This window comes from Paramormyrops kingsleyae, chromosome 5 (assembly GCF_048594095.1).
Source record: "Paramormyrops kingsleyae isolate MSU_618 chromosome 5, PKINGS_0.4, whole genome shotgun sequence".
In the NCBI taxonomy this organism is placed as follows: Eukaryota; Metazoa; Chordata; class Actinopteri; order Osteoglossiformes; family Mormyridae; genus Paramormyrops; species Paramormyrops kingsleyae.
In genome coordinates this window covers 30400519-30427698 of record NC_132801.1, presented here as the reverse complement: position 1 = coordinate 30427698, position 27180 = coordinate 30400519, and the positions used below count along the sequence as shown (strand labels likewise).

Below are 27180 nucleotides of genomic sequence, written 5' to 3'. Positions count from 1 at the left end.
AAACGAGGGAGGCTGTGGATGATTCTGGTGGCGGGGGGGGAGATGGGTTGTGTATCTAATTCAATATGCCCAACGGTTCATAACAAAAGGATGCTATTTGTTGGATCTGTTTGGTGTCCCGATTATCCAGAGATTTTCCACAATTACAAAGCAAAGTAAAACTTCTGCCGCTTAAATAAAAACAGCTCGTATTAACAGCTGTGCTGATACTAATTGGTATCTATTCTTACAGATTAAAACCCATGTGCCATGATATGCACTGGTGAAGAAGCATGTATTAAAATAGTAAAATTAAATAAAAAGTTATGTAAGCCTTTAGAGAATTTTAGCAGATCTCCATTTACATGACCGAACAGCACAAAGTCGTAGGGCTCCAATATTCAACATATTCTAAACACAAACAAATCCAGGCAATCAAATCTGTCTTATTAGCCAACAGGTAATAGGTAATACTTAAATACATTTATTCAGCAAAATTGATTCCTGGGGAAATTGACAGGTAAGAATTCTAGCACAGTGAAGATGAAACTCTGTCGAGAGGAATAGAGGCTGCACAGCTAATTACGCTCAAGGCCACTGTGGACATCCAGCATAGGACTGCATACTACAGCCGTGTCCAACCGCCACCCAAGACTGTACCTACACACACCCTATTGGGGGTCTGCTATTGGAAATATAAGGAACCAACACTGAGCAATATACCATGACCACTCACTAATCCAGCCTGATGGATGTGAGCGCATATGGAAAAACACTCCCCCGCCCCCTCCCCCCACTCAAGCACCAAACATTCTTTTCTAAAAAGCTTTCTGAGAATAGATCGGCTGATTTTTATTCCATTACTAAATATAAACACATGATTTATAAAAATGTTTTTGATCTCAATCGATTTTGTCAAATAAGCCTGCCCAGTATATGCTGGAGACACGGTGCTTAAAATAAACCACCGTCAAACAAGGAAAGCTTTTCTGAACAAAAAAGCAAGCCAGGTAACGATTGTGCAAAGTCCCTTCCTTCTTTAGCCTTTTTCCAAATGGATCCTGAGATATTGTTCCTTTCAAAGCTACCAGTAGACAAATCCCAGTCAACAGTCTGTAGGGGGCTCCTTATCTTGTACTGGTTAGTTTTCTGAAAAGACAATCCAGGAACCAAAAATAAGCAATTTTTGGAGATTATGTACAGTGGGCCATTTAGGAAATCCTGAAGCAGCACCTATCACAATCCAAACATGATTATACCTTCTAAACCCATATTTCATGCTTACAATAAGCCCTGGGATTGGAACTACTCCAGGCAGCATTCATACAGTATTTTTTCTCTGCACAGTAGTGTTCCAGCACTACACTTTATTTTCTCAGTTCCTTTTCTGTTTTAATATTTCAGAACCGGCTTGCTACAATTCCACGGGCTTAATTAATTTCAGAGAGGCTAAATTTCAGCAGCACAGTTACCTAAAGGATTCCAATGTCCTGCTCTGACCTCCCCCAATGCGTCGAGTGGCCACACAAATCCACGTCCAAAAACTTTAATACTATTTCATTTTAACTGTCAGCCTGAGCAGCTAACGAGGCCGCTACCTGATTACTAAATTAGCATCCTCATAATCTTTTAAGCATGACTTTTGTCTACTTTTTGACAAAACAATTTTTAAACATGAATGCTTATCAGTAACCCACCATTAAAATGGAACCAAAAAACCTATTAAAAGTTTAAATAAATGTAATATATTTGATAGTACGCTGTTATTTTTCAGGAGAGCAAGCTTTGCTTAATCCCTTGGCCGCCTAGATCCTCTGAAAGTTGGACACCTATGGTATGGAAGCACTGTTAATACCTTCAGTGATTTCATACTGTCAACAAACAAGCCAAAAATCCACTAAGCCCAATTTTCATTCCTATAAAGCAACACTTATATAAAAAACACTTTCACTCTATCCAAACAAGGATTATGTGGCATGTGTAACCAGACATTCCCCTGCTGCTTTCCTGTACCTATACTGTAGATTTCACTGACTGGGGGGGAAGGGGGGGGGGGGTTCTCCTTGATAGATTTTGCTGACCAGCGGGGTTTTGAGGGGTGGAGGGGGGAGGCAGCCGCAAAATCTACTGAATAGAATTCTGATGAACAAATAAAAAATAAAACACTGCAAATATATGAGCCAATACACCACTTAAAACACAGAGGAAAAGCAGATGAACAAGCAGTAACTGACAGCCATCCATCCATCTTCCATAGCTTTTTACAGAGCCGTGATGGGAATGGAGCCTGTCCCAGAATGCACAGGGGGTGAGGCAGGGGACACCCTGGACATTACGGCAGATACACAGGGGGTGAGGCAGTGGACACTCTGGACATTACGGCAGATGCACAGGGGGTGAGGCAGTGGACACCCTGGACATTACGGGAGATGCACAGTGGGTGAGGCAGGGGACACCCTGGACATTACGGGAGATGCACAGGGGGTGAGGCAGGGGACACCCTGGACATTACGGGAGATGCACAGTGGGTGAGGCAGGGGACACCCTGGACATTACGGGAGATGCACAGGGGGTGAGGCAGGGGACACCCTGGACATTACGGCAGATGCACAGGGGGTGAGGCAGGGGACACCCTGGACATTACGGGAGATGCACAGGGGGTGAGGCAGGGGACACCCTGGACGTTACGGGAGATGCACAGGGGGTGAGGCAGGGGACACCCTGGACGTTACGGGAGATGCACAGGGGGTGAGGCAGGGGACACCCTGGACATTACGGCAGTCCAGCTTCATGCACATCAAGTACAAAAAGGAAATGAAGCATTCAAACAGCCAACACCTGTCACCACCTGGGACTCAAACCTGCAGAGGTCCTGGGTCCAGGGCGTTTCTCACTAAGCAACACAGGGATGTTTTTTTAATAAAACCTGCCAGTGCACAGCCTGACTGAACCCAGTGGCTTAGTAGGCAGTGCTGTTACCTCACAAATCCAGCCATGCAGGGTGCGAGTTCCCATTCTGCTCCATGTGTGCTGTTTGCACATTCTCCCCATATCCCTGTATGCATATTCTCCCGCTGTCCAAAGTCATGCTGTCGTGTTAACTGACATCTCTGAACTGCCCACAGTATGTGTGTGTGTTTCTCCATCCAGGGTGTCCCAAAGCCGTGTGCCCTGTGCTGCCTGGGTCAGGATTCAGTCCCCCCCCCCCCAATCCTGACCAGAATAAGCAGCTGGAAAGTGAAGGGATAATGCAGAATATTTACAATAGTCACATCTGAGGGCACGACAGTGGCGATACTATATGGGCTGCAAATATTTCTATTCTGTTGGCAAATATTCTCATAGAAAGAAAAATCAGGGGAAACAGGCTGAAAAGTATATTTAGATTGTTTAGATTGTTGATTTATAAGCAATTATGATTTACCAAGTCATTTTACTTACTCTAAATACTTAGACAAGTAATGAATATTAAGACAATCACATAAATGAGAAAAGCAATTATATACATCCATTCCTCCATTCCTCCATGCATGCATGCATCCATCCATCCATCTGGCAATCGCTGATCTTGGAGCCCATCCCAGGCAGTGTAGGGCACTAGGGAGGGGTCACCCTGGTGGGCTGCCAGGCCATCGCGGGACACTTTAATTTTTCCCTTCCTGGTTAACTGCATAACACAACACAGCAAAAACACTGCCAGAATAGCTGCTGTCTTGGCTCCGGACAAAAATGGGGGTGATCAGCTAACATAGCAATGGAACAGTAAGCGTAGCTGTTAAAATTGTAACATTGCCCTGGCTTATTTTTCATGTAAGGGAGGGGTTTTCAGCCTGGGCTGTGTGACCCCCCACAGAGCAGCACCGGCAGCAGGGAGCCCACAGAAATGCATCATGAATTGACTAAATAATCAACGTTACACATAAGATCTTCAAGGACACCCCCTCAGACCAAGAAACATTAAAGCCCCCCTCCCTAGGCTGTAGTTCTTAGTTACTTTTGTGATCACACATCAGTGGTAGGGGGTCCCTGTCTCTGCTCTGGTGTCATTTGGGGGTCCCGGGTTTGAGAATGATTGAAAACCGCTGATGTAAGCTTTGGAAAATTCTCCGTGTGATTGTCTCCTAGAAAGCGTTCCAGCAAAGCCGGCGCTCAGCTAGCCGATTATTGTAACGTATACAAGCCACGGCCGACTGCGAAAACTCCATCTGAGTCTCCCTGTTTCTGATAATGTACATAAAGCTAGAGCCCCTGTGAAGCCCTGAGCCATGTGTGTCTGTCCGCGGTGCACGTGTGCTATAGAACAGTGGCTGCTACTTTCATAAATGCTCAGAAAAGAGGCCAGAATATTCACATCATGTTCCGGGATCTTTATATGATAACGTTTCCCTTTGACGTCAGTGTTATAATAAAAAGGAGGAAAGCCATTTGAGTTACAATGTGTCTTAGAATATATTAAAGATTCAAGAACTGCAGAGAGTGAATAGCTTATAAATCCATCAGAAAGAATGAAAAACAAGGTGCCTCTGTCTTTGAGTACATATCGAAAGGCTGGCATCTCATGAAAAGCTCAATTTAAAACGTTCATTTCCATCTCCCAAATCCACTTACCCAGATGGGCATGGTGAGTCTGGGGTCTGTCCCGGCAGATCTGCGACATGGGTGATGTGTACCCTGGACGAGGGGCCAGGCCATCGCAGGGCATGTGTACATAGAGCAATTTAGGGACACCATTTTCCCTAAGCTATATCTTACCTCAGGAAATAAACGGCAATACCCGCAGGAAACACAAGGAGAACATGCAGATTACAAATGCAAGGCATTAATAATTACCACATGTTTAAGCTGTACACCTTCAATTTGGTGGCATTGAACACACCTTCCTGGAGCTACACCAGAGAGTCTCCTCACCCCCCCTGCCCCTCCGCCCCAAACAATAATTCTGGAAAAACAGCTTAATGTGTCTCTGAAGGAGGAGGGCGGCTAATGAAGCTCCCTACTGTTACCTCGCCTCTGCTCCTCCTTCGGATTTGGATTTAGGAGGATAAGGCTGATTACATACGGCTATATATATCGTGACATATACCCATATATATCGTGACATATACCCATATATATCGCGACATTTACCCATGTATGCCGCAACATAAGAAAGATTTTAAAACAATACCATTTAAAATAAAAGTAAAATATCATTTGACATGAAATTTAATTATTGGAAATGAGTAGAACACTGTTTAGGGTAAAAATAACTGACCCATATGATAGAATGATTTTTTTGTGATATAAGACTACAATCTTAATTATCTATTTTTTGGGAAGGATGTTGCCCCCCCCCCCCTATTTCTGACACCCCTGGTTATGGTTTGAAAATAAATCTTAAACACTGTACAGTGACACCTGCCAGAAATATCTATTTTATGGCATCCATCTTTCCAGAGAGAGTTATACTTACTGCCCAAAACATAATTTGTGCTTGTTGGCAATTAGCAGATACAGCAGCAGTCAAAAGTCTTGCTTTTAATACATCTGTCTCTATTTTAGCTGCATCACTCACCCTAGAGTAAAGGGCCTCGAGGTAACGTAGTGATACATGAAATACTGCAGCAGCTCAGATTTCAGACTATTCAAAATAGTCTAATAGTCTATAGTTTGGGAGTCACTAACTTGGACTGTCTTGCGAACTCGCTGCAGCTTGTGATACAAGAGGGGCTGCCATCGCAACAAAGTGTAACAGCTGACGCCAATGGGAGAAAAATTGTGTTAAAATTTGAAGCGTTCGCCACTTGTGTATATTTGTTTCGAAGATATTCATATTGAACTGCAAATGCCTCAAAGATGCTTAAATCAAGACGTACAAACGAGATGGAACAGTACGTAAGGTATGTTTGCAGTAGCCTTATTAAATATTTTGTGTCATATATTTTTTCCATCTGTATTAACTAGCTTAAAAAAATGTATATATAAAGTTTAACAAAGTAAAACAGCTCTTGTATCAGAATCTGTATCGGCAGTTGTGTATCGGAATTGGATCGGAACTGAAAATGTGGATCGCCCATCTCTAGTTTTGCTTATATGATAACACTGCACACTCTTGGCATTCTTTCAACCAGCTTCCAGATGTAGCCACCTGGAATGCTTCTCCAACAGTCCTGAAGGAGTTTCCACAAGTTCTGGGCACATGTTGGCTACCTTGCTCTTACTCTTCGATCCAACTCATCCCAAACCAGCTGTATAGGGTTTAGGTCGGGGGGTTGTGGGGGCCAGATCATCTGTCACAGCACTCCACCTCATTCCTTGATCACGAGATACTTACTACATAACCTCACGGTGTGCTTAGGTTTGTCATCTTGTTGAAAAACATACATGAAAAACAGCAGTAGGTGTGTCTAAACTTTTGACTGGTACTGTGTATCTTAGCTGAACCATAAAATGCAGCAGACTAGTCAGTAACACAGTAGCATTTACCAATTCAAACAGCAATGTTAACCACATGTGGGGAACAGCTTAAATATGCAGTCAAACAGAGTACAAGCGGACATGTCTATGCTAAGCAGCAAAAATGTAAACTCTCCACACTGCACCAATGTTTATAAATCACATATGTGAAGTTTCAGGTTACAATAAGCATGACACACCCAGAAACACATACAAGAATACCACTGTGCAGCAAATCCAGGTGACATTTTAGCTGGCTGACATTAACACCACAACATTAAAAATTAAATGTTTTGCGATCATAAAAAGTACTTGGCACCATAATCTGAAATCAAATCCTTTTGTGATTTACACCATACAAAAGGAGCAATGACATGGGACGTCCCGAAAGTGCTCTGCTGGGCGGACCCCACCCATAGCCAGTCCCTTACAGGGGGCCTTACTACCAGTGGGAAATGCACTGCACTGCACTGCCCTGGGGGGGGGGGGGGGTACCAGTGACCACCAGCTCATAAGCTGCCTGGTTCTGCTCTTTCTGCACCTCTTTCTTTCCTTTGTTCAGACATGTCACATTTATTTTTGTTCCTGACAATAAAGTGTTTTTCTTACTTTTTTGCCAGCCCAGGTCTTCTTGTTACTTCTTTTAGAAATTACACTGAAATTCAATGTTTTTTTCACAGTTTTACCAATGTTTTTTTCTGTTCTACCCTCTTTTTTCTCATAATAGCTTTAAAACTAAACTAGGTATCAAAATAAAGCATGCAAATGTTTTTCCGGAGATTCGTAGCGTTTTTTTTCTGTCTTTACTTGGTATTAAAATAAAACATTTTGACATATTAAATCTAACCTTGTATATTTGCCGGAACGTACTGTCAGGCAATCAGCTGGACACCTCTCACAGTGAATATTACAAGTGGAAGCTCAGCACTGTTCAGGAACACAGACATTCCTTAGAAACACATCCAGATTTGCTACCTGTGGCTGACAGATCAGATAACCCATAAACTACCCACTACAGCCATTTTGCCAAAAGTAAATCAATATGAAGAAAAACAACAGTGAAACCCGCTCAACTCCTACTTTGAACAAAGACAGCTTGACATTTGAGTCATATGTTTTTTTCTTGCAGTGTGGTTATCCAAAACAACTGGATTATTCTTCTCTGATCCAACAGGAACTCCAGCTAAACAATCTCTTTGGATTTTCCTTATCTTTGAAACACAGGACAGGATGAAGTTGTCTGCTTGGCATCAATCGCCATCCTTGCATTAATGGCACTATCCCAGATATAGGTGTGTTAGTTATTTAGACCTTCAGAAAACAGGTATAATTATAAACTAAACACATTTAATTCAGGGTACGATTGACTTCGTCAGCAGAACAACTTATTAAACATAAAAAAATCACAAAGTCCCAAACATAAAGTTTTTTTCAGAAGATCTAACTAAAGCATTTTCTGCCAACCAAAAGTAGACAGATACAGATTAGGGATAAGAATCCATAAAAAAGAACTATACATAATATAAATATTAACACATGAATTCCTAAATGAATGTGAAATTTTCACAAAGGAGAGTATATCAGTAATTAGTTTGAAGACAGACTCAAAATATAGAGTTTCATTGTTAAAACTGTAGATATTACCTTTGGGGTAGCTGAGCAAAACTGAACCAAAAACTTAACATACAAATTGATTGCTTATTGTGGGTTCCATGCAGTAAAGCTGAAAGATTTAAAAACATTTAATCTAGTTTTGTGTTCTTTGATTTGTGACTACCTATCTGACAAAAATGGTTAAAAATCAATTCAGAGCAACAAATGACAATCAGTCGTGCTACAACGCATGATATCACGCCGTGAATCTAACATGACTGATATATTATTAGCAAGAAACACTACTTGCAAACGAAAGTAGCTATCCAAGTGAACAAAAGTGATGTCTGATTTGTGAATGAATCATTCTTTTGAACTGGATCGTCTCAATAAATCGGTTCATCCGGTTTTCAAATCTAACAGAATCAAACTTTTAGTTTTAGACCAAATGTCCCCACAGTGTGGTAAAAACCTGTTATTTACACACTGTGGTGACCATTTTTGGTCCCTTCAAAGGGAAACCCATTTTTTTAAATCTGTGACTGCAATCAAAAAACTAAAAATGCCAGAAGACTTGTATTTTTATTGATTACTTATGCTTATGGTTAGGGGTTAATATTATCATTGTTGGGATTAGGGTTTTGCCTATAGAAATGGATGGACAATCCCCACAAAGATATTAGTACAGGTCTCCGTGTGTGTGTGTGTGTGTGTCTGTGTGTCTGTGTGTATGTGTGTGTGTGTGTGTGTGTGTGTGCACACATGCATGGGTGCACGTGTTTCACAGCACACCAAAACCATATCTCAGTGGCTATTCTTTCAAACAAGGTCATGATTTCACACCAAAGGGAAGGCTTACACGGTATGATGCCCAAACACAGTAGGCAGGAAAGAAGCATTGATACATTCTGGATTTTCACCTGTTGGCATCTGGATATAAATTATTTATGACACTGTGGAACTTTGCATAGAAATGATTTCTTTTTCCTGGACAACAACAACAAGGTGTCTGGAGTAACAATCAAACAGTAGCAAGCGGCTAGTGATCTTATCTTAAATCACAAATTCCTATTTCAGACAGAACTGCACTGAATCCACAATATTAATACTGTCAAATGCCGTGTGACAGTGTTTGGCTTCTGCTTGACTCGAGCTAGCTGACTACCCACCTAGCGTGCTAGTATTTCGGTCTGCCATTCGCCTGTAATATGCATTTTAAGTAACCTGGGAACTCTGCATTGCTCTATGCTGTTCGTTTTCACTGTAATTATACAAATGACTTGCAATGTACAGGAGTTGGATGTAAATGTTTCCAGGGACAGAACCTAGACCACTAAAAACACACTGAATGGATGGATGGATTCTCTACAGGCATCACTGTAGGTCCATCTATCTTGTAATTGCTTATCTTGGTCAATAGGGGGCCTAGAGCCTATCCCTGGATGGGATGCCAGTCCATCGCAAGGCACACCCTCAAAAATCATACAGCACCGGCAATTTAGAGACGATGATCCACTTAAGTGCATATATTTGGACTGTGGGAGGAAACTCACACAACGCAGAGAGAACATGCAAACCCCACACGCACACAGAGGAAGCAGGATTCGAACCCCCAACCCTGCATGTGCGAGGCCTCATGTTATCATCACACACACATAGCTAACTCTGGGTCAGCGGGCTTTGAGTCATATTCACATGCATTCTAAAACAATGGCAATAACATGCTTTTAAGGTACTCCATAAGCATGTACATAAAGGGTTAGATGTCACCCGAGTTTACTGATGGCAAACAGCAACAGCAGTAATGCAGTTAAGTGGGTAGGAGGCACTGACACCAGATGTGTCCTAATGCCAAGATGGAGCCCACAGCAATAAAGCTCAGGGCGTCGTGGATGCTGATGGCCCTCCACCTTACCCATGTCCGCCAAACGCTTACCCAGTATCGGGCAATTAATGGTCGTTTTAAAGAACGGCAGACTGAGCAGCTTTCAAAACTATATCAAATACTGTATAATATTTAAAAAAAAAACACCACACTCTGGCAAGTAAATAATAAAACAAATAAAATGAATTTCTTGTTGTCAGCGCATGTATTAGATAGACTAAACTTCTGTATTGTGGACAAAGGTTGCATTACAGCACTATAACAGAAGCAAAAATAAAAAATAACAATGAACTGTTTGAATATTGATAAATGTTAAAGATTATGTCCCCCTAAAGTATTATCAAATGTGTTTTTTTACAGAAGCAAACAAGATTTACTAAAAAAAATACAGAAAATATCAAGGGAACAAAAGTGACACAAGGCAGAATAATGGAAATGACAGTGGCAGGAATGATTTGTGTTGTATGCAGTGGCTGCGCACTGCTGCACACTGAGCATGGAGGGACTTGTGAGATTGTATCAGCCATGTTTCAACACGCCTGCTTAGCATGTGCCAAGGGGCCCCTGGAATAACAACTGAATATCATCTGCTGGGACAATCAGTTGTGTGGAGCATCATATGCTGATCACCAATGATATAGACTTTGTGTTGTTTGTTTCCTAAGTCTAACCTCACTACCAGATCTCACTGTCCTTTCACAAACCCAAAATCAACTTCCCAGTTCATCCCTCTTACTCTGTAGCCACCCATCACTGTGTCACGTGACCCATTTGCAGCCTCGCAATCAGCGAATGAGCCTATGTCCTATCGCTTTCTGCATTTCCACATGCAGACCTCACATCCAAAAGGCACAGAGCCATCAGCAGAGGAGCCAGATAACAAAAAGCTGGTTGGGCAACTGGATGGGCGAGACAGACAATTCCCTTTGTGTGGTGACAGATGATGGTGCAAACGTTCAAGATCTGCCAGAATAGGTCGCCCACATATGGTAGCTTGAGCTATAAGCTGCTATAAATAGCTCCCTTGGATTTTGATGGCGACAGCAAAGAGGAGGAATCACCGAGTCTCATTTCCTGTATGTCTCACGACAAACGTGACCATTCCGGGAAGTGCATGAACCAACCAAAGCCGTGGATTGAAAGCCAGTGGTGTGACAAGATTCCAGAAGCACAGGACTATAACCTCAGCATGCTCAGCATCAAATATTTAACCGCATGGCTGGAAAACTGCCAAACAAACAAACAAAGAAACAAAAACAAAACAAAGGATATGTGAAAGTCCTGATGTCACAGGAAGGTGTGACAGAGCTGTCAGCATCAAAATACACACTGAATGACGACTTCTCTGTCAATCGTACCCTGTGGGGGAAAAAAGCATTCAGAAATAGGTGACTAAAAACAACAACGCAACACTTTGACCCATTATTCCAACTCTTTCGTGCTTGAAGAGCTGTTGACAATGATTTCACGGTGCGAAAACAACCTCTCTCTTATTAAAATAAACTCCTGAGCTCTTAAATTGCAAATATAGAAGCACACAGTATTTGTAGGTCGTTTTTATTTGTGCAGTTAATAATTTTCCTATTATTACAAACATCAGTATTTTCTTCCTGCTGCAAAGCAAAACGGAAATTACATTTTTGGAAACCATTCCAACCCAAAAAAAAAAAAACTGCACATCATTAGTAAGTCAATAGTGAAGAACATATTTTTACATTCTTCACTGATTTCAATAATTTACTTAAAATTGAAAAGTGCAAAACTCAAAAATGATACTTAAGACCTGCAGAGGCAAAGAAACACACTTTAGGCAAAAAAACACCAGGAAATTTCTCCGGTCTTTGAAGATGTATGCAGAACACCTTAATGTGAAACCAATAGTCCGATTTCAGTACAGCCTTTAAGTTCATACACCTATAAAGTCAGTATTCACTTGTTATAGGCAATAGACTTCCCAAATAATTCACTGGCTCCTTTCAGCTGCTAATAAAAACCCTGAAAGTTTAATGAATAATGAAATGCTTGATTTCATGGAGAGCAAGACCATCTGGCAGATATTAAACTAAGTGCAAAGTCCATACAGATAAATTATCTCGCTTCCACCTCTGAAGTAGCAGGATCAAAACACAATATTAACCAAAAAAGATAAAAGCTCTAAATAGTGGATAATTATCAATGGATTTTAGGCCAATGCTACAGAACCATTCCAGTACGGAGCTAATTTTTATCTCTTTTTTCATTTTAAACGCAAAAATGCTTCCTGTTTCCTATTAAGGTTGCGATGGATAATTACAGGCTGCTTTTCACGTCTGTCATATTTCATCCATATCCAATTCATGCGGTTGAATTGGAAAAGAAATCTGGGTTACCACAAGTAAATGGAGATCTGCATGTCTTCTGCAGAAAGAGACGGTTTTCTTTCAGACCTTTCATGTAAAGATCTCCAGCAAGCAACACATACAAATGATTAAATTAACATGTTCTTAATAAATTAAGATTCCTTTCGGTGATTCATCTGGCTGAAAATGGTCCCAAGGATTTTACCTTTATATGTTTCTTGGGAAAAAGAGTAACTTACAAGCACGTAATCATCATAAATGACATTAAAATGAACATGTTCCAACCACACAGGAAAAACACTCCATTCTGCTGCAACACAATAAGGACGAAAGGCAAATCATATCTTCAATAAAACACACACTGACCAAAAAAGACCACTCAGTAATCTTAAACTGGAAACTCCTGAAGCAGATTGCAGAGGTCCTGGGAGAGGTCCTGGTTTTTAACTGCGCTAAACTCCTTAACAACATAGTCAACTATCACTATAAAACAGTGGTTCCCAATCCGGTCCACGTTTTTGCTCCCTCCCAGCTCCTGGTCAGAGCAAAAATCTGGACTGTCTGTGGGTCCCCAAGGACCGGACTGGGAAACACTGCTAGAAAAGCAAACCTGGACTGAGGAGACTAACACTGTGATTATCTGGTGCTGGGAGTTCTCTACATAGCCTAATGGTCTGCATCGAACAGAAATGCTGGTACCACTGACGGCTATAACTAATTTAGGGAATAGTACTGCAGCTGGGACAGCACATAATTAACAGGTCTGCTGAGCCTTAGCAAACAGCTAGCAGCCATAGGCATACCATTAATTTAATAGAGCAAATTAAAGAATACATTACTTCACTCTAGCCTTATATTTCTCTTTTTTTAACTCATTTTATTAACGACAATTGATCGGTAAGGCGAGACAACTAATCGTAAAGACCGAGTCAACAAATCAGAAAATGCTGAACATCCTTTGTCATTTTCCCAGACTTTTTTTAGGATTATCATTAAAAAGGCCGTAAAAACAGCCTTTAAAGCGGAATTAAAAACACAGTTGTGTGTATAAACTTCTACGTTTAATAAATGTTTTTCCCCATTCTTCTAGACAGGAATCTCATTTGTTTTAATGGAAATAAAGTACATCCCACCCTCTGTTGCCTGGGATAAGATCCAAGCTCAGCAGTGACCCCAGTCAGGAGAGGCTGTTAGAGGATGGATGGATGGATGGATGGATGGATGGATGGATGGATGGAAAAACCCTTATGGTCTACAAGTCAGACAATTCCATGGAATGATAAACAAAAGATATGGCTTCTCTTAAGTGCAAACCCTGGTTCTAGCAAATACTATTCTGGCAGGTATTTAGCTATACAGTCAAATTTCTCACTGAAAGCCGAGATCCTGCTCTACAGAGAAAAAAATAAAAGAGCATATGCGCATATACACCTGGAGCTGCATAGTGATAGGAGAGACAAACACAAACAGCTTCTGTCTGCAAGCAAGAGTGTAAGCAAACTGAAGGCAGAGCTCAGCAGAGGGATTCCTCACCTATTGCCCCCAGAAACACCTCCCCCCGACATAATTACCAACTTCCCTTTGCTTGGGCCCTCAAAGGGTCAGGTGCACCTGTAAAGCCAAGCGTTTAAAATGCAATTTACAGGGGCCTCTTTGCACCAAGAAATGAAACTTTCACTCCAGAAGGCGTTTCAGTGAAACCTCACTCACAAGAGTGTGGGGATGAATTTTCCTGGAATTATAATATTTGAGGCCACTCAGGGACCGGCAAGAGAAAGGCAGGAACACGGCGCTTGCCGCTGCCCCTCCTGGCGGCCCCGGCATGGCGGCCGTGCCACTAACTGCCGCGTCTGTCGATTCGTGCCACTGCGTGACCAGGCCACTGCAATTTTCCAGAGCGGTCTGAGGAAGATGAGCACGTTTAGCCGGTTTCAGGATGGAAACAAAGGCGTAAATGGAGCGTGGAATTGGTGCCGGGGTCGCACAGCCGCACAGGGCCCCGGACGCGGCACACGATATGGCCCTGCGGCGCGGCCCTGCGGCACAGTGCCGTTAACCCTTACACTACTGCCAGTTAAGCATGTGCCTAGGCAGGCGGGATTGTGACATCACTGAATCAGCATTACCAGTGTGACATGTAAACAGCACCTGCACTGCAAACGTGACACCAACTGGGTCTTTAACATTCAGCTTTACAAACGGGTAAAACTGCAAGCTACGCAAACCCACGTGGATCAGGGCACTGAAAGAAATAAGAGAAACTAGGCAGCACCTTCTGCAAACACTGTAATTACGTAAAACAAGAAGCTGATGAACAGGCTGCTAAACCACAGCAGGTCAATATTAAATAGCCAGTACACTTGCTTAAATAAGAATACTCTATCTGGCTTATTAATGGATCACAGTGGCGGAAAAGATTCTACTACAGGAAGCAAACAAAATTTATTTATACGTTTCAGCTCCCAGGCACAAATGCAATCCACTAATTTCCTAGAGCCTGACTCAGAAGCGAAGGCACCAACAGCATCGCTAACGTCAATGCGTAGATATTTACCGCAGCATGAACCAGAGGGGCAACATCAGGGGAACAGAGATGCCAGCCTCTGCTTCCTCAAAACAGGCAGAATAACAAAAACAAAACAAAAAAAATCTTTCCTGTCAAGTCAGAGTCTCCCAAAATGAAAAATGAAAAAATCCCCAAACTATCACAGAATTCTGTATTCCTTAATCAATACTAATTCTTAATAAAATGCACATATTGTTTTCCCAAGGGGCTGAAAGCAAGATCTCCTCAGAATCTGCGAAGCTTTAAAGTCATTCATTCGTCGTTGCTGACATCTCACTCACGGTTCAGCCGGAGCTGGGCTCAGCCTGTCCTCCCGTCCAGCGTGACACCACACTCTCCTAATGAAGCTTACAGCACAGTCTGCAGGCCCCACAGAGCAACAAGCAGCAGCGGCAGAGAGACAATAAAACCAGATTATGCTGTCTGGACACATTATCCTCCGTCGTAACTCTTTACTAGGCAATTATGTCAGAGGCACGTAGTGGCCAAGTTTTCCCATTTGCAGTCAGTTACTCTGGAATTCAACTTTGGAAATATCACCGTAAGAGACTCCCTCCACTACTAACAGACATCCATTAGGTGATACTATAGCTATTTATGCAAATACCAATAGTACTGATATCCTTTATTTAAAAGTTAAATTAATTTTTTTAAAAGATACCTTTTGCCTACTGTGTGCATCCATTTAATCTGACAGGGACCCATCTACCCAGAATGCAAAGTTTCTGTACTGAAACCATCCTTGTGGCTGCCAGGGGCTGAAATGCTTTCAGATTTCACAAAACAATCATAACCAGAGAAACACTGCAATACTGAATGAAATTCAAGAAACAATATCTGTCTTTTTAGATATAGATTTATTAAGAGACGCATCAAATAAAACTGGCAGAGAGTTTGATGCATTCAAATGCTAACTCTGAATCCAAACCATCCTCCTTTACAGCAGTAAGAAAAACTAGAAGTCTCTGTCCCCACAAACACTGATAAGGAAGAGTAGCACCTTCCCTACACACATCCTAATTCCCACAGGCACCTCCTAAACTTCTGCAGTTCTTGAACATCTTCTGAAGGATGCTTTCATGGCTGCCGGGAACACTATGGTCCTTCTAGCTCACATTTACTGTGCATGTACTGTACGACTGACTTAACAGCCCACCAGCAACAATATTTCCTCTGCTCCCACTGGCTGACGTGAAATAAACCTGTCGGGGCTCACTGTGTTTACTGCAGACAGTGAGCGAGGATCGCAGTGAAATTAATGTGCATCTTTGCATTTTAAAACCTATGAGAATCACTGTTATCTGCACAGAGGGAGAATGTGGCCCTCAAAATCAGTTTTATTTTTCCCAGATTTATGCGTTGTTGGTTTTTAAGGGGGTATTTTTCATTTTTACACTTAAATGCCAGGAAAGTTACAAATGGGGAGGGCACCAGTGTAATGCCCTAAGATACAGTAAGCATCTGTTTGTACATATACTGTATAAAAATAGCATCTACCTACTGACATTTTTTTCAGACTTTCAAATACCACTGGGCTTAAGACAGTGTCTGTTATGAAACCATATTTTCTAATTAAGTTCTACAGTGAGTTAAGTATGTTCATATACATTAAACTAAACAAACCCTGAACAAACTACTCCATACCAGCTACTTATAAACGCGTATGTTCCCTTCGCGAATTTCACATGAGCAGAACAGTCATTCGCGTTCACAGCGTGATATTAATGCCTTTTTCCACTTAAAAACCTTTGAATACTTCCCAGGAAAGTCACAGCGGAGCATGAATAAATAACAGGAAAAGTCGTCTTTGGCTCCTTCCTTGCTCTGAGGCAGCTCACAATTGCTTTTTGACAGTTTGCATATTGATTGCCTTTTCTCCCCCTCCTGTGACTCGGCGCAATCCTTTCAGGTATCTTTTCGGCACTTGTCGAGTGTGAACTGGCAGAATTTCCTGAAGAGAACATGCCACCTGATTAATAGGCCAGAAATCATTCTGAAATCACTCCGACTAAAGCTTTTAGCTGCAGATAGCTTATAGCAGACCTCTATAGCGTTGCCAGGTCAACGGTAGTATTTTAGTATATTTAGTAGCATATTTCTCCCCTATAATACTTTCACTAGTACTGCTGAAGTATGGAAGACTCCATCATTTACTACTGAATTTTATGCTTCATGTCCCGTAAGACGGCCCACAGAACCACAGGGATGGGAGAAGGGAACGGGGGTCTTCTTTGGGAAGTGCGGGTCTCACAAAATGAAAACAAAAGATAGTCATTTGGGAAGCGCGCAGGAAAACAAACCGCGAGTGGAAACTTGGGAAGAGCAGAATCTGGGAACAGGCAACGCAATCCGCTGGCCAAGAGGTAAAGCAGATGCCCGGTGCGTTTCACTGGTAATTAGGCGCCGGTGATTGAACAGACACGTCAGCTGACTTCACCCCAGAACGAAGCCTGAGTGTCCAAAATCCTGTCCATGTTGGCTCCTTATTCACATAAACCCACAGAAGTCCTTCAGAACCACAAGGACAAGCTGGTCCTCAAGTCCATTTCCCAGTGAGTTAATCAACACCCCTGATTTGTTTTGTTTTTTTCATTACATCTAAACAACAGTGCACACAAATAATACTAACCCATTTCGGTTTTGTTGTTCCTGGGTGGGTTTATTGTTCCCAGCCTTAGATGTTTCAAAAACTAAATAATTAGCTAGAGAGAAGAGTCTGAAGATGGCAGCTAGCTGGCTGATTGGCAGAACATGCTACTGGCAGCAAGCCAATGAAGGAAGCGTGCTAACACTTTCTATGAAGGCCTATAAGAATCTATGAACACATTCATAACACATTATAATGCATTCGTAAAGAATTATTAACAAGGCTATAAATATTGTGTAATGTTTTACATTAACTGCACCTTCATAATGCCTTTATAATGCATTTACAGAACATTAATAACAAACATTGTTTGATAATAAACATAATTATGAAATGTTTGTTCATATTATATATTAAAGCTGTAAAGGTATGTCAGGATACTAAAGTATAAATGTTCTATGAATGCATTATAATGCATTATGAAGATGTAGTTAATGTAGAGTGTTACCAAAAATATATAATAAGCCATAACCCATTATAGCCATGTTTATAATGCATTATGAATGCTCTATGAAGCTCTCAACTATATTGCACTATAGATATTTTCTTAGTACATTACAAAGCATAATTCCATCCATTCTTATACCAACCATTATAATGCAATATGAAGGTATCTATGGTGTATTAAAAATGAAATCTTCATTGGAGCCTATTAAGTATTATAATCAACACTATAATGCCTTATGACTGTCAATGGAAGATGTTATGTTATTTAATGCTTTATTAATTCTTATTCTGACCATTATACTGCATTATGAAGGTATCTATAATAAATGTTATAGATGATAGCTTCAAGAAGCCCTTCTTAGCCAAACAACTGAAATCCTGTAAACCAGCATTAACACGGTGCAAACATCACGTAGTCAACAGGCCCGGTGACTGAATAAACCCCAGTTCTTATGGAAACCGCCAAGACTACAAAAGAATTAGCCAACAAGGATAACATAGAGTCTAGCTGGTAAGCTAATTAAAATGAACTTCGGCCTCACCACTTTGCTCATTAGCGTGCAACGTCTGATTAATCTGGACGACACCTTGCTAAACAAAACATGGGACACAATGGCCAAAGCTGGGCTCTTCTTATTCGTGGCACTTGGCTTATTCTGGCCTATTAGGTTGACAGTGGGTAAAGTGTGATGTCACACATGTGGTATCAAGTGAGGGCAACATGTGTCATACCCTTGAGGTAAGGCTTTTCTACCTGACTCTGATACCATTAATAAAAAAAAAAAACAGGGACCTAAAGCAAAACAGGCAGGGCCTTTCTGCCGTTTAATACACTACAGGAGGGGCATAATTTTGAGTTCAGGTTTCTGGTCAGGTCTCCACACCCAGAGCCCATCTGCAACCATGCTGTGATGTCGCCCAAGAGAATGCCGAAGAGGAGCCTCATTGTGTGGGCTAACAGACTGGAAACTGCTAGACCTGAAAAGGCTGTTTGCTTATTCATGGCCGGAATGGTCAAAAGAGGCCGCTAATTATCCCTGAAATTTGGTATGCCTGCTGATTCTTGAACCTGACACAGCTCACCACGTCCGGGCCATGCCCCCACCTACAGATCCCAGCAGACATGGGGCTACTGCAGGTCCCACAATGATCCTCCAAATAAAAGTGAAACAGAAACCGTATGCAATTTCTGGTGCAAAAAAAAAAAAGGCGAGCCAGATTGTTTCAATTCATTCTCCAGTTTGTGTCAGACTTAGTATACAATATGTACTATTATAATACATTTGTTCAGGATCTCATATACTGACTGAACTAAAGAATATTTAAAACCTCAGAAGAGGGACACCGAAAATTCCCTTTAAATATTTATGATTCAAGGCTTAAACAAAATTTAAAGGAATGTAAATTGGTCCCTCGTATATGTCATCTGTCATCTGGCAGAACTCTCCATCTCAAATGCACAGAGGATATCACGAGGAGAGAGTGAGGGACACAGACTGCCTGACTGCAGAGGAAATGGTCCTGTCCAGGCACCGTAACAACATTACTGTTGCTGATCCAGAGCGTCTGACAACAAAATTCCCACGGGGAAAAAAAAACACAAGATGGCTGGAAGAGCAGAACATCAGGGAACACCTGCTTAAAGTCTGCTTGGTCAGGGTTCGAAGCGTTCGAACCGTCATACGGAGGATACTTTAAATGCAAAAATACAAAATAAGAATTTTAAAGTAGGACAAAAACTACTGTTTTCTTGTTCTGCAGATGGAAAGGAATGACAGTTCTCATCCAGCACACATGGGCAAAAATGGGTAATTGTTATGCAGTGGAAGGAGTGTTTGATCTGATGTATTACTGTGGAGGAAGTCATCAGATTAAGAAGCAAACATTCCTTAGTGAGCTCGCCTAAACAGCTATGGCTACAGTGTACAGTCTGTCACCTTGCTCTTTGCAAATTTTGCGCCTATTTTCACTTCCCATTAAACTTCAAGGGCTGCTTATGAGCAACAGTGCTCTAATTTCCAGGAAACCGCATTAGTTTTTTTGCAGAACAATGCATTCATTAGGGAAATGAAAAACTTCTCACAAACAAAAAAACACATCGTGCAGGCATATTTACAGGAATCTGTTTGGTGTGCATCGTGTCTGTGTCTGTGTCTGTCTCTGCAGCACAGGCGATGAAAGAATCCACTTGCGAAAGCTCTTAAACTTAATCGTGGACAATAAGACATTTCTCAAAAGTGCTGTAGTTTTAGTTTACTGTGGGCTTTGAGTTCTGTGCTTTTGCAGATACACATTTTGGTATTATTTTAATGCAAACCTACTTCGGGGGAAACTCCATCAACAGGTTATAACACAGCAGGATATAATCTCAACTGGAAATCATTGTAGCACATCAACCATCTTCACATTAAACAACAAATACAAGATAATTTATACATATGAAAAGTAATTTGTTTTCATATAGCATGTTTTTTTTACCACAATTAATTCATATTTGTAGTTCTCAATTAGAAAATAGTGCAAGTGGCCTATGACTTCACCAAAGAAACCTGTTTAAAACAAACAAAAAACAGAGGCTAACATCAACCTCGACCCAATTTACAAGGTTTGATTATGCTGTTGGCTCTACGAATGTGATCAATAGGAAGCTCTTCCCAGATTTGTTCTGGGACAATTCCAAATTCTAAAAGACCTTGACATTAGCGCGCGAGAAAACAGCTGACGCTGCACGGCACGTGGCAGCGCCACTGCGCCATTATATAAGGGGACGGGAGGCGTGCATCTCAAATCGCAGCCCGGCAGAGTAAGAAAACCCCGCTTTCACATCAGAAAACTTACTGCTGGCCGCTGGAAATCATTAGCCAGCAAGATAAGACACTGAAAACGCTAATGAGGTTTAAACTCAAGTCGAAACCATCAGCTCCGGCTTTCAATAAACCCGTCAACATATAAAATATATTATTTATGTCATATCAATGTATGATAACCTTGTGATCAGTATAGCAGCTAAACTGCACATGCATTTTATTCCTTAGCGCTGATGAGTTTCAATTACCGCTTGATAAATGATAATGAGTTTACCAGAGATAATAACTGATGTCAAATAGGTGCGGATGTAACTCAGCATAATACATCCCAAGTACCTTTTGGAGTAGCTGCCTTAAAGGCATAGCTAGGTTCACATTTCCATGACCCAAGTTATTTTATAATCTCTGGAAAATTCCACATTTCGTCGTGTTTGTTCCGTTCAGTTATGACTGAACTTCCTTAGCAGACGGCCAAGTACTCGCTCCAAAATCATACAGGTCCTTCAGTCTGTCAGGCTACATTATTCCTAATTCCAGTACCTGCATGCGTGCCCAGATCTAAACGTGAAAGATGTGCGCCAAATCAATGGGAAATTATTGTGACAGTACTGTAATAGCGGGCAACGTGCCCAACACCATCGTAACAGCTCAGTCACGAGTCTCCTGAGTCTGGCGTAACACCCGCTTTAGCGCCTCTACTAAACATTCAAATACCTCGCAGGAAAATGCCAACTTCCAGCATGTCCTTCTGATAAGCATTCGCTGCTCGAAAGCATAATCAGACACCAAAACACTGGATTATTACTTCAAGGGCGGCAATTACAGGTTATAACACGATGGCATGGCAGGATTTCTCACGGTGGGGGGAGAATCTGGGCGTCGGAAGCTTTTTAAGAAATCCCGAAGAGACTGACAATTTAATGCGATCATCTTGTTGAAAATGATTCAGATTCAATTATAGTCAGCTCTGTTTAGGAAATAAGTATAGTTTTGATTAAGCAGCAAAAGATGAACACGGTGAGACATGCAGAGACCCCCCTTTAAACCGCTGATGCTGCCTTCAGACCCCATTGGTCCAGCTCACAGTCAATCGCACGGAAGCTCGTACAACCAGAACGATTCCCATTATGCAGGAGAACAACACGCTGGTTTTGCTTCAATAATGCAGGGCTGCCAGCTCTCACGCATCTGGCGTGACACTCACGCTTTCAGACTCTCACGCATGAACTCTTACGGCAATCCTATGTAATCCACCTATAAACCTAAATAATTTACATAAAAAGCGTCGGGGTAGTTTGAAAACCCTACAAAATATTTACAATGTCATAAAGCAATTACATGCATGTAAATGCGCATACATGTGCATGCAGACTCGAACTGAAAATCTCACTCCAGCCTGCTGACCAAAGTTGGCAACCCTGATAATAGTGGGTGCATCACAGGTGATCAGAATAAAAAAAAAATGGGCGTATATAAAAATAAGATGTTTGTAAACAGATGGCATCTGGGTTAAAGATGCATGGAAATGTTTTAATTCACGTTAGTCGATGCTTTTATACACATTAGCATGCATATTGTTCCCATCACAGGCAAAATCAAGCTGAACTTTTGTCCATTCCGTAACGCCACACCCCTTCCCGCTCAAAAAAAGATCATTTGCATTCAGCCCATAAGCCATCTGTGACCCCTCAGAAAATGGTAATGTTGACAGTCTCTGACCTTTCTCATCTTTTGTTTGAGGTCTGAGTGACCAGAATTCATGCCATTAAAAATTAAATTGAAAACTAAATCTGATTTGCAGCTGTTAATTCCTGTCATGGTGATTTATGGCATCGGTGCCCCTAATCAGCACTATTACATTTCCATTTTAGGTGCAAGTTCAATAAATGAAAGAAAATTAATAAAATGAGATCCTAAGTTTCCTGGCTAGTAACAATTCCTGCTTTGGAAAATACCGACGAAATTCAATGCCTTTCATCTAACACACAAACTTGACGTAGCCTTATACCCTATAAAACACTGCTATTGATGCACCTCCGTTTATTTCCCTATAATTCCATCAAACCATCCCATTAACACCCCCCATTAATTCGCTGGTACGGTCAGATATAAAACTGGTTTTCTGTTATATGCGACATATGAAATGCCACAAATAATACGGGTACAGCAGGACGGCCGATCTGAAACCCTTTTCTGGCTCCTGGCGGGTAAGACTACAGGCACCTTGCACAAAAAAAAGCATATTAATATTTTAAAAGGGCTTGTCTTACCTTGGGCCAGGGCTTTCAACACGTGGGTACTTAAAAAGAAGAGCGCCCAACAACTCCACGCACTAAACTTTTCCCTGCCCATCCGGACGCGACTCTTCCCGGGGCGCCGAGCGATCTCTCCGGGTATCTCACGGTCTCGGTCAAGACGGGTAACTTCCATGCTCTTGATCTTCTCACCCGGCATGCCGTCCACATTTATTTTGCAAAAGGCAGCATCGCGGTCCAGGACGCACTCTACAGTGTCATTACTGCTCTTCCCACGAACCCTTTGCCGAGTGCGATCGGCACAGTGAAGCTCATCTTCAGTGCGTCCCTTGCGCTCCCTCGCTTTCTGGGCTTCATTCATTTTGTACGGACCTTCGGATCGACCTTTCAGGTCATGTTTTCTGTCGCCCGGTAAGCGGCCATCGATCTGGTCTGCGTGAGCTTTTCCGAGGGACACGGGACCGTACCGTGAATGCCGGACACTTTCCGGCACAGGAGCTCCTTCGCCGGGCGCTGTGCAAACGCCCCGGTGCCGGTGGCTGTTTAACTCGCCCTGCGTGATCCCACCACTGTGGCGGTGCAAAGCATCCCGTGTGTGCTGCTCGGTGGCCGACGCGATGCTGCTGTCTTCTTTGCGGCACTTCATTTTAATTCCCCGTTGAAATTTAATCCACTATTTCATAGGGGAGTGCGGCGATTTCAGCCCAGCCGCATGCATCTGATACGTCCTACAAATCCTTCCTTGTTCCGATGTCTTCGGTGATGGACAGTCTACCGGAAAACTAGCTTTGGGTCCCTTATCGGTATAAACCATATACAATGAAACACTGAAAACAGCCCATTGTGGTCAGTTTTTTCAGCCCAGATCAGTTGTCTTATATTCCACGTTTTCCCTGCTTCATTAGAAGTTTAAATTGAGCCAGATTTCGCAAAAAGCGTCGATCATTCGCAGTTTCGCTCACTTTGTTGTTGTTTTTTTCCGGAATGGTTTGTATTTTCTTATCCGGCTTTATATCCCCTCCGAAACGAAAAGATGTGCAACCATAACAGGTTTCCTGAACTTTGGGAGCAGCACGGACGGCTCCCCGCTGGCCAGACAACAGGTTCACGGGTAGGCGGGCGCGTTTCTCCGGGTAATCTCTCCGCAAATCTCCGCCCCCTTTCACCTAACGTGAGAGAGAAAATGACTGCAAATAAAATGTATTGCTGCAAAAAGCTCAGAATATCATCAAACAGCAAGCTAATAAACGTGAACCGAACAAATCGGATAAAACTTATCCTACAGCTACTTGGACGAAGTAATAGTTATACCTACCTAGAGAGCTGGGACCAGAGAGAAAGAGACAGCTGAATAATTCCCCTGCATTTACAGGAAATAAATATTTAACATGTGAACTATTTATACAAATGTAAACACCGGAAATAAAACAGCGTAAATTGCCACGAACGCATAAAAACGGGGTTTTATTTCATTCTGTTAATATATGGAAGTAGTCAGTCCAGCAAAACTAGCCCTGCATAAAGCCTGCTGGTGCTGATGGTTGGTGCTGATGGCTGGCTTTTTGCATTCCGCTTTTCCCCACTTCACTTGTCTTGCACGAAACGCGCAGGGGAGGCTTCAACCAAACACCTGCCACTGCATAAACAGGAACCGGGAAAAAAGCACCATTATCGGTCCCGCAAATGCTTGGAAACCCGATTATAACATTAGGGGATAAAAGCAACTTACGCCAATCGTCGGTCCTACTACAGGCAGCCGTGCCTTTTCTTGTAAAAGGCGCAATTACCCGTTGTCACCAAGAAGAAGCAACTTTCATTCACAAGATGTGCGCTCCGCCCCTCGCCGGAGCCATTGGACGGCCGCTCGGGCGAAACGGAGCGGGGAGCCGGCGGAGCTTCCAGCGCGCACACGTGGAGCAAGGCGCCCCCAAACCGAGAGCCGTGTAACGGAGTCGATCCTACTATTTCTTTAAACATCTAATCCAGCCTAATCATAAATAAATAAACAAATAAATAAATACGTTTGTGTAAAGCTACGAAATACCCTAAAATCTATCTATCTATCATAAATACTTCAGTAGTATTCCAGTATCCCGTACCAGGTCGCTTGGAACCTCTCCTAGGGGCCCAAGGCAAACGGCAGAGGAATACCTTGGATGGGGAACTGTATATGCTTGCAAATAAAGCCTAACTCTATGCTTGCAATAGAATGTAGAAAACACTACGAGGCTGGACTTATGTGGCAGATTGGACCTTTATTTTTGACTGTGATGTAATGTTGGTTTTCCAAATACGAACCCTAAAGTACCCAGAGGAGTTGCCCTAAATTCATCAAGGGTGACATACATTTGCACTTATCACTTATTTCTGTAATGGTAACTATAGTGTAATTACTACTGCAGTTTCTGGAATGCTTTGGAAAGTGTAACATTTTCCAGCGCGACGCTGATAACATTCCTGGGATTACTCAACACAAAATCATAAATTACCATGTAATGCAGCACTTGTGGGAAATGCAGGAATGGGAATGTATCTTCTGTGCAGAAGGTGAAGCTTAACTATCGGTGCGGGATCCATAAACTCTAAGAAAGAATGTTTCCCATTTCCTATGTCCAAGGCTTTGGATAAAGAGCTGGTCAGTTCAAGTAATATATGTAACCATAGAGCTGCAGGATGATAAAACTGAACTGTTAAATACCAGACACACACACACATATGGACATATGTATGTATGTGTGTGTCTATTATAAATGAACTGATCGTTTAATGTCCTTGTTCTCCATGTGAGACACACGGCGGACATCAGAACAGAGAATCAGAACGAAGTGACTTGGTCTTTTTGCATATGATCATTTCCGTTTCCCCTGACCTTCCTATGCAATGCAGCCTCATGAGGAGCCTGCAGTTTGTCTCGGGGCTCAAGGCAGGGGACCCCTGGATGGGCAACTAAACCATTATAGGGCAACCAAACACACACTTGCACAAACAAGTACACAACACATTTGGACAAGCTAGTATACTTGGATGAAAGAGAGTGCCAGTACTGCATGGGAATTTGACAAACAATATATTGTAAAGATGAGAAGAATAAAGTTATGCCTGATATATTAACAACTGGCCCAAGTAATTATTAACAATGTGATATAAGCGAGTGGAATCGTGAAATGTTGGGAATCAGAATTCAGAGGCTGAAATCATATGGCCACCCAGCACTTCAGAGAATGATAAAGTAAAATACATATAAATAATTCTTGTCAATGATGTTCACTTATGATCACTTATGTTCTAAAGAGAAAAGCAGTGAGTGTGCTTATCATCAGATTGCATTGAACTGTGTGTAACATATGCTTATGTTTATATAGCGGGGTAAGAGACACCTACAGGGCATGAATTCTTCTTGGCCCTATAAACCAAACAGGCCAATTACATTAGCATCAAGCACTTAAGGAACCATTATCAACAATGCATCATTAAAACAACACTAACACATAAAATTTCATATGGCAGGACTCAGCGGTAAACCCAAAATAATAATTATGATTTTATAGGCTTTGGGGGATTGAATCCCACATTTTCTCTGTGTGGAATTTGCATGTTTTTCCTGTGTTGTGCCGTTTTTTTCTGGTTGCTCTGTTTTCAAAACAAACAAGCAAACAAACATGTAGTTAGGTGACTTGGCATATATAAAACTGCCCATGTCTCAGTGATGGGCTTGGACCCTATCCAGGGTGATGCCCTACCACAGAGCCCCACTATGCAACCCTGTGCTGGAAAAGTGGTGGATGGATAATTTTTATAATTAACTGTTAGGATGTTGGCACAGTTTGAGAAGTTATATGGTTGTCACTAACTGTAACTAAGAAGATGTTTGACAGATATTCAGTGAAAGCTGTAGCGCAGAGCAATCCTGGACACAGATAATTTGGTTAATGTCACTAACCAGTAGGTGCTGAAACGTCTAATTTAGGACGTGATAAACATTCTGTATATTGTCATCTGAAAATGATTTAATCTGTTCAATGACTGAACTGGGACAAGAGTGTTATGCATTGTTGTTTCTGACGTTATGCATTCTGCTCTTTTAATTGTGTCTTACATGCTTTTTATGAAGCTAGGAACTAATAATTGCTAATGTTATGGCTCGACACTGTAGGTATCACAATGAGGACGACATTAATCCGTATCCTCACTGCATGTTCTACAATCGTATTACATTGCAGATGCTTC

The 27180-nt window shown here is 41.9% G+C and overlaps 1 protein-coding gene across 4 annotated transcripts in view; it reads right to left on the bottom strand.

Annotated features, from left to right (window-relative positions):
* Nucleotides 1-24782, bottom strand: part of sdk1b (sidekick cell adhesion molecule 1b) — a 302231-nt gene extending 277449 nt beyond the window's left edge. For 2 of the 4 annotated variants that reach the window (XM_023814919.2, XM_023814921.2), the window contains exons 1-3: nucleotides 24683-24782; nucleotides 24269-24589; nucleotides 22969-24119 (exon numbers count right to left, since the gene is read on the bottom strand). In XM_023814919.2, coding sequence (XP_023670687.2) covers nucleotides 22969-23599 — 631 coding nt within the window. In that variant the 5' untranslated portion in view covers nucleotides 23600-24119; nucleotides 24269-24589; nucleotides 24683-24782. Of the gene's footprint in view, nucleotides 1-22968; nucleotides 24120-24268; nucleotides 24648-24682 lie in introns of those variants that run through there. The other 2 variants (XM_072712548.1, XM_023814920.2) reach the window with 2 other exon arrangements.
* Nucleotides 24783-27180: the final 2398 nt, after the last annotated feature.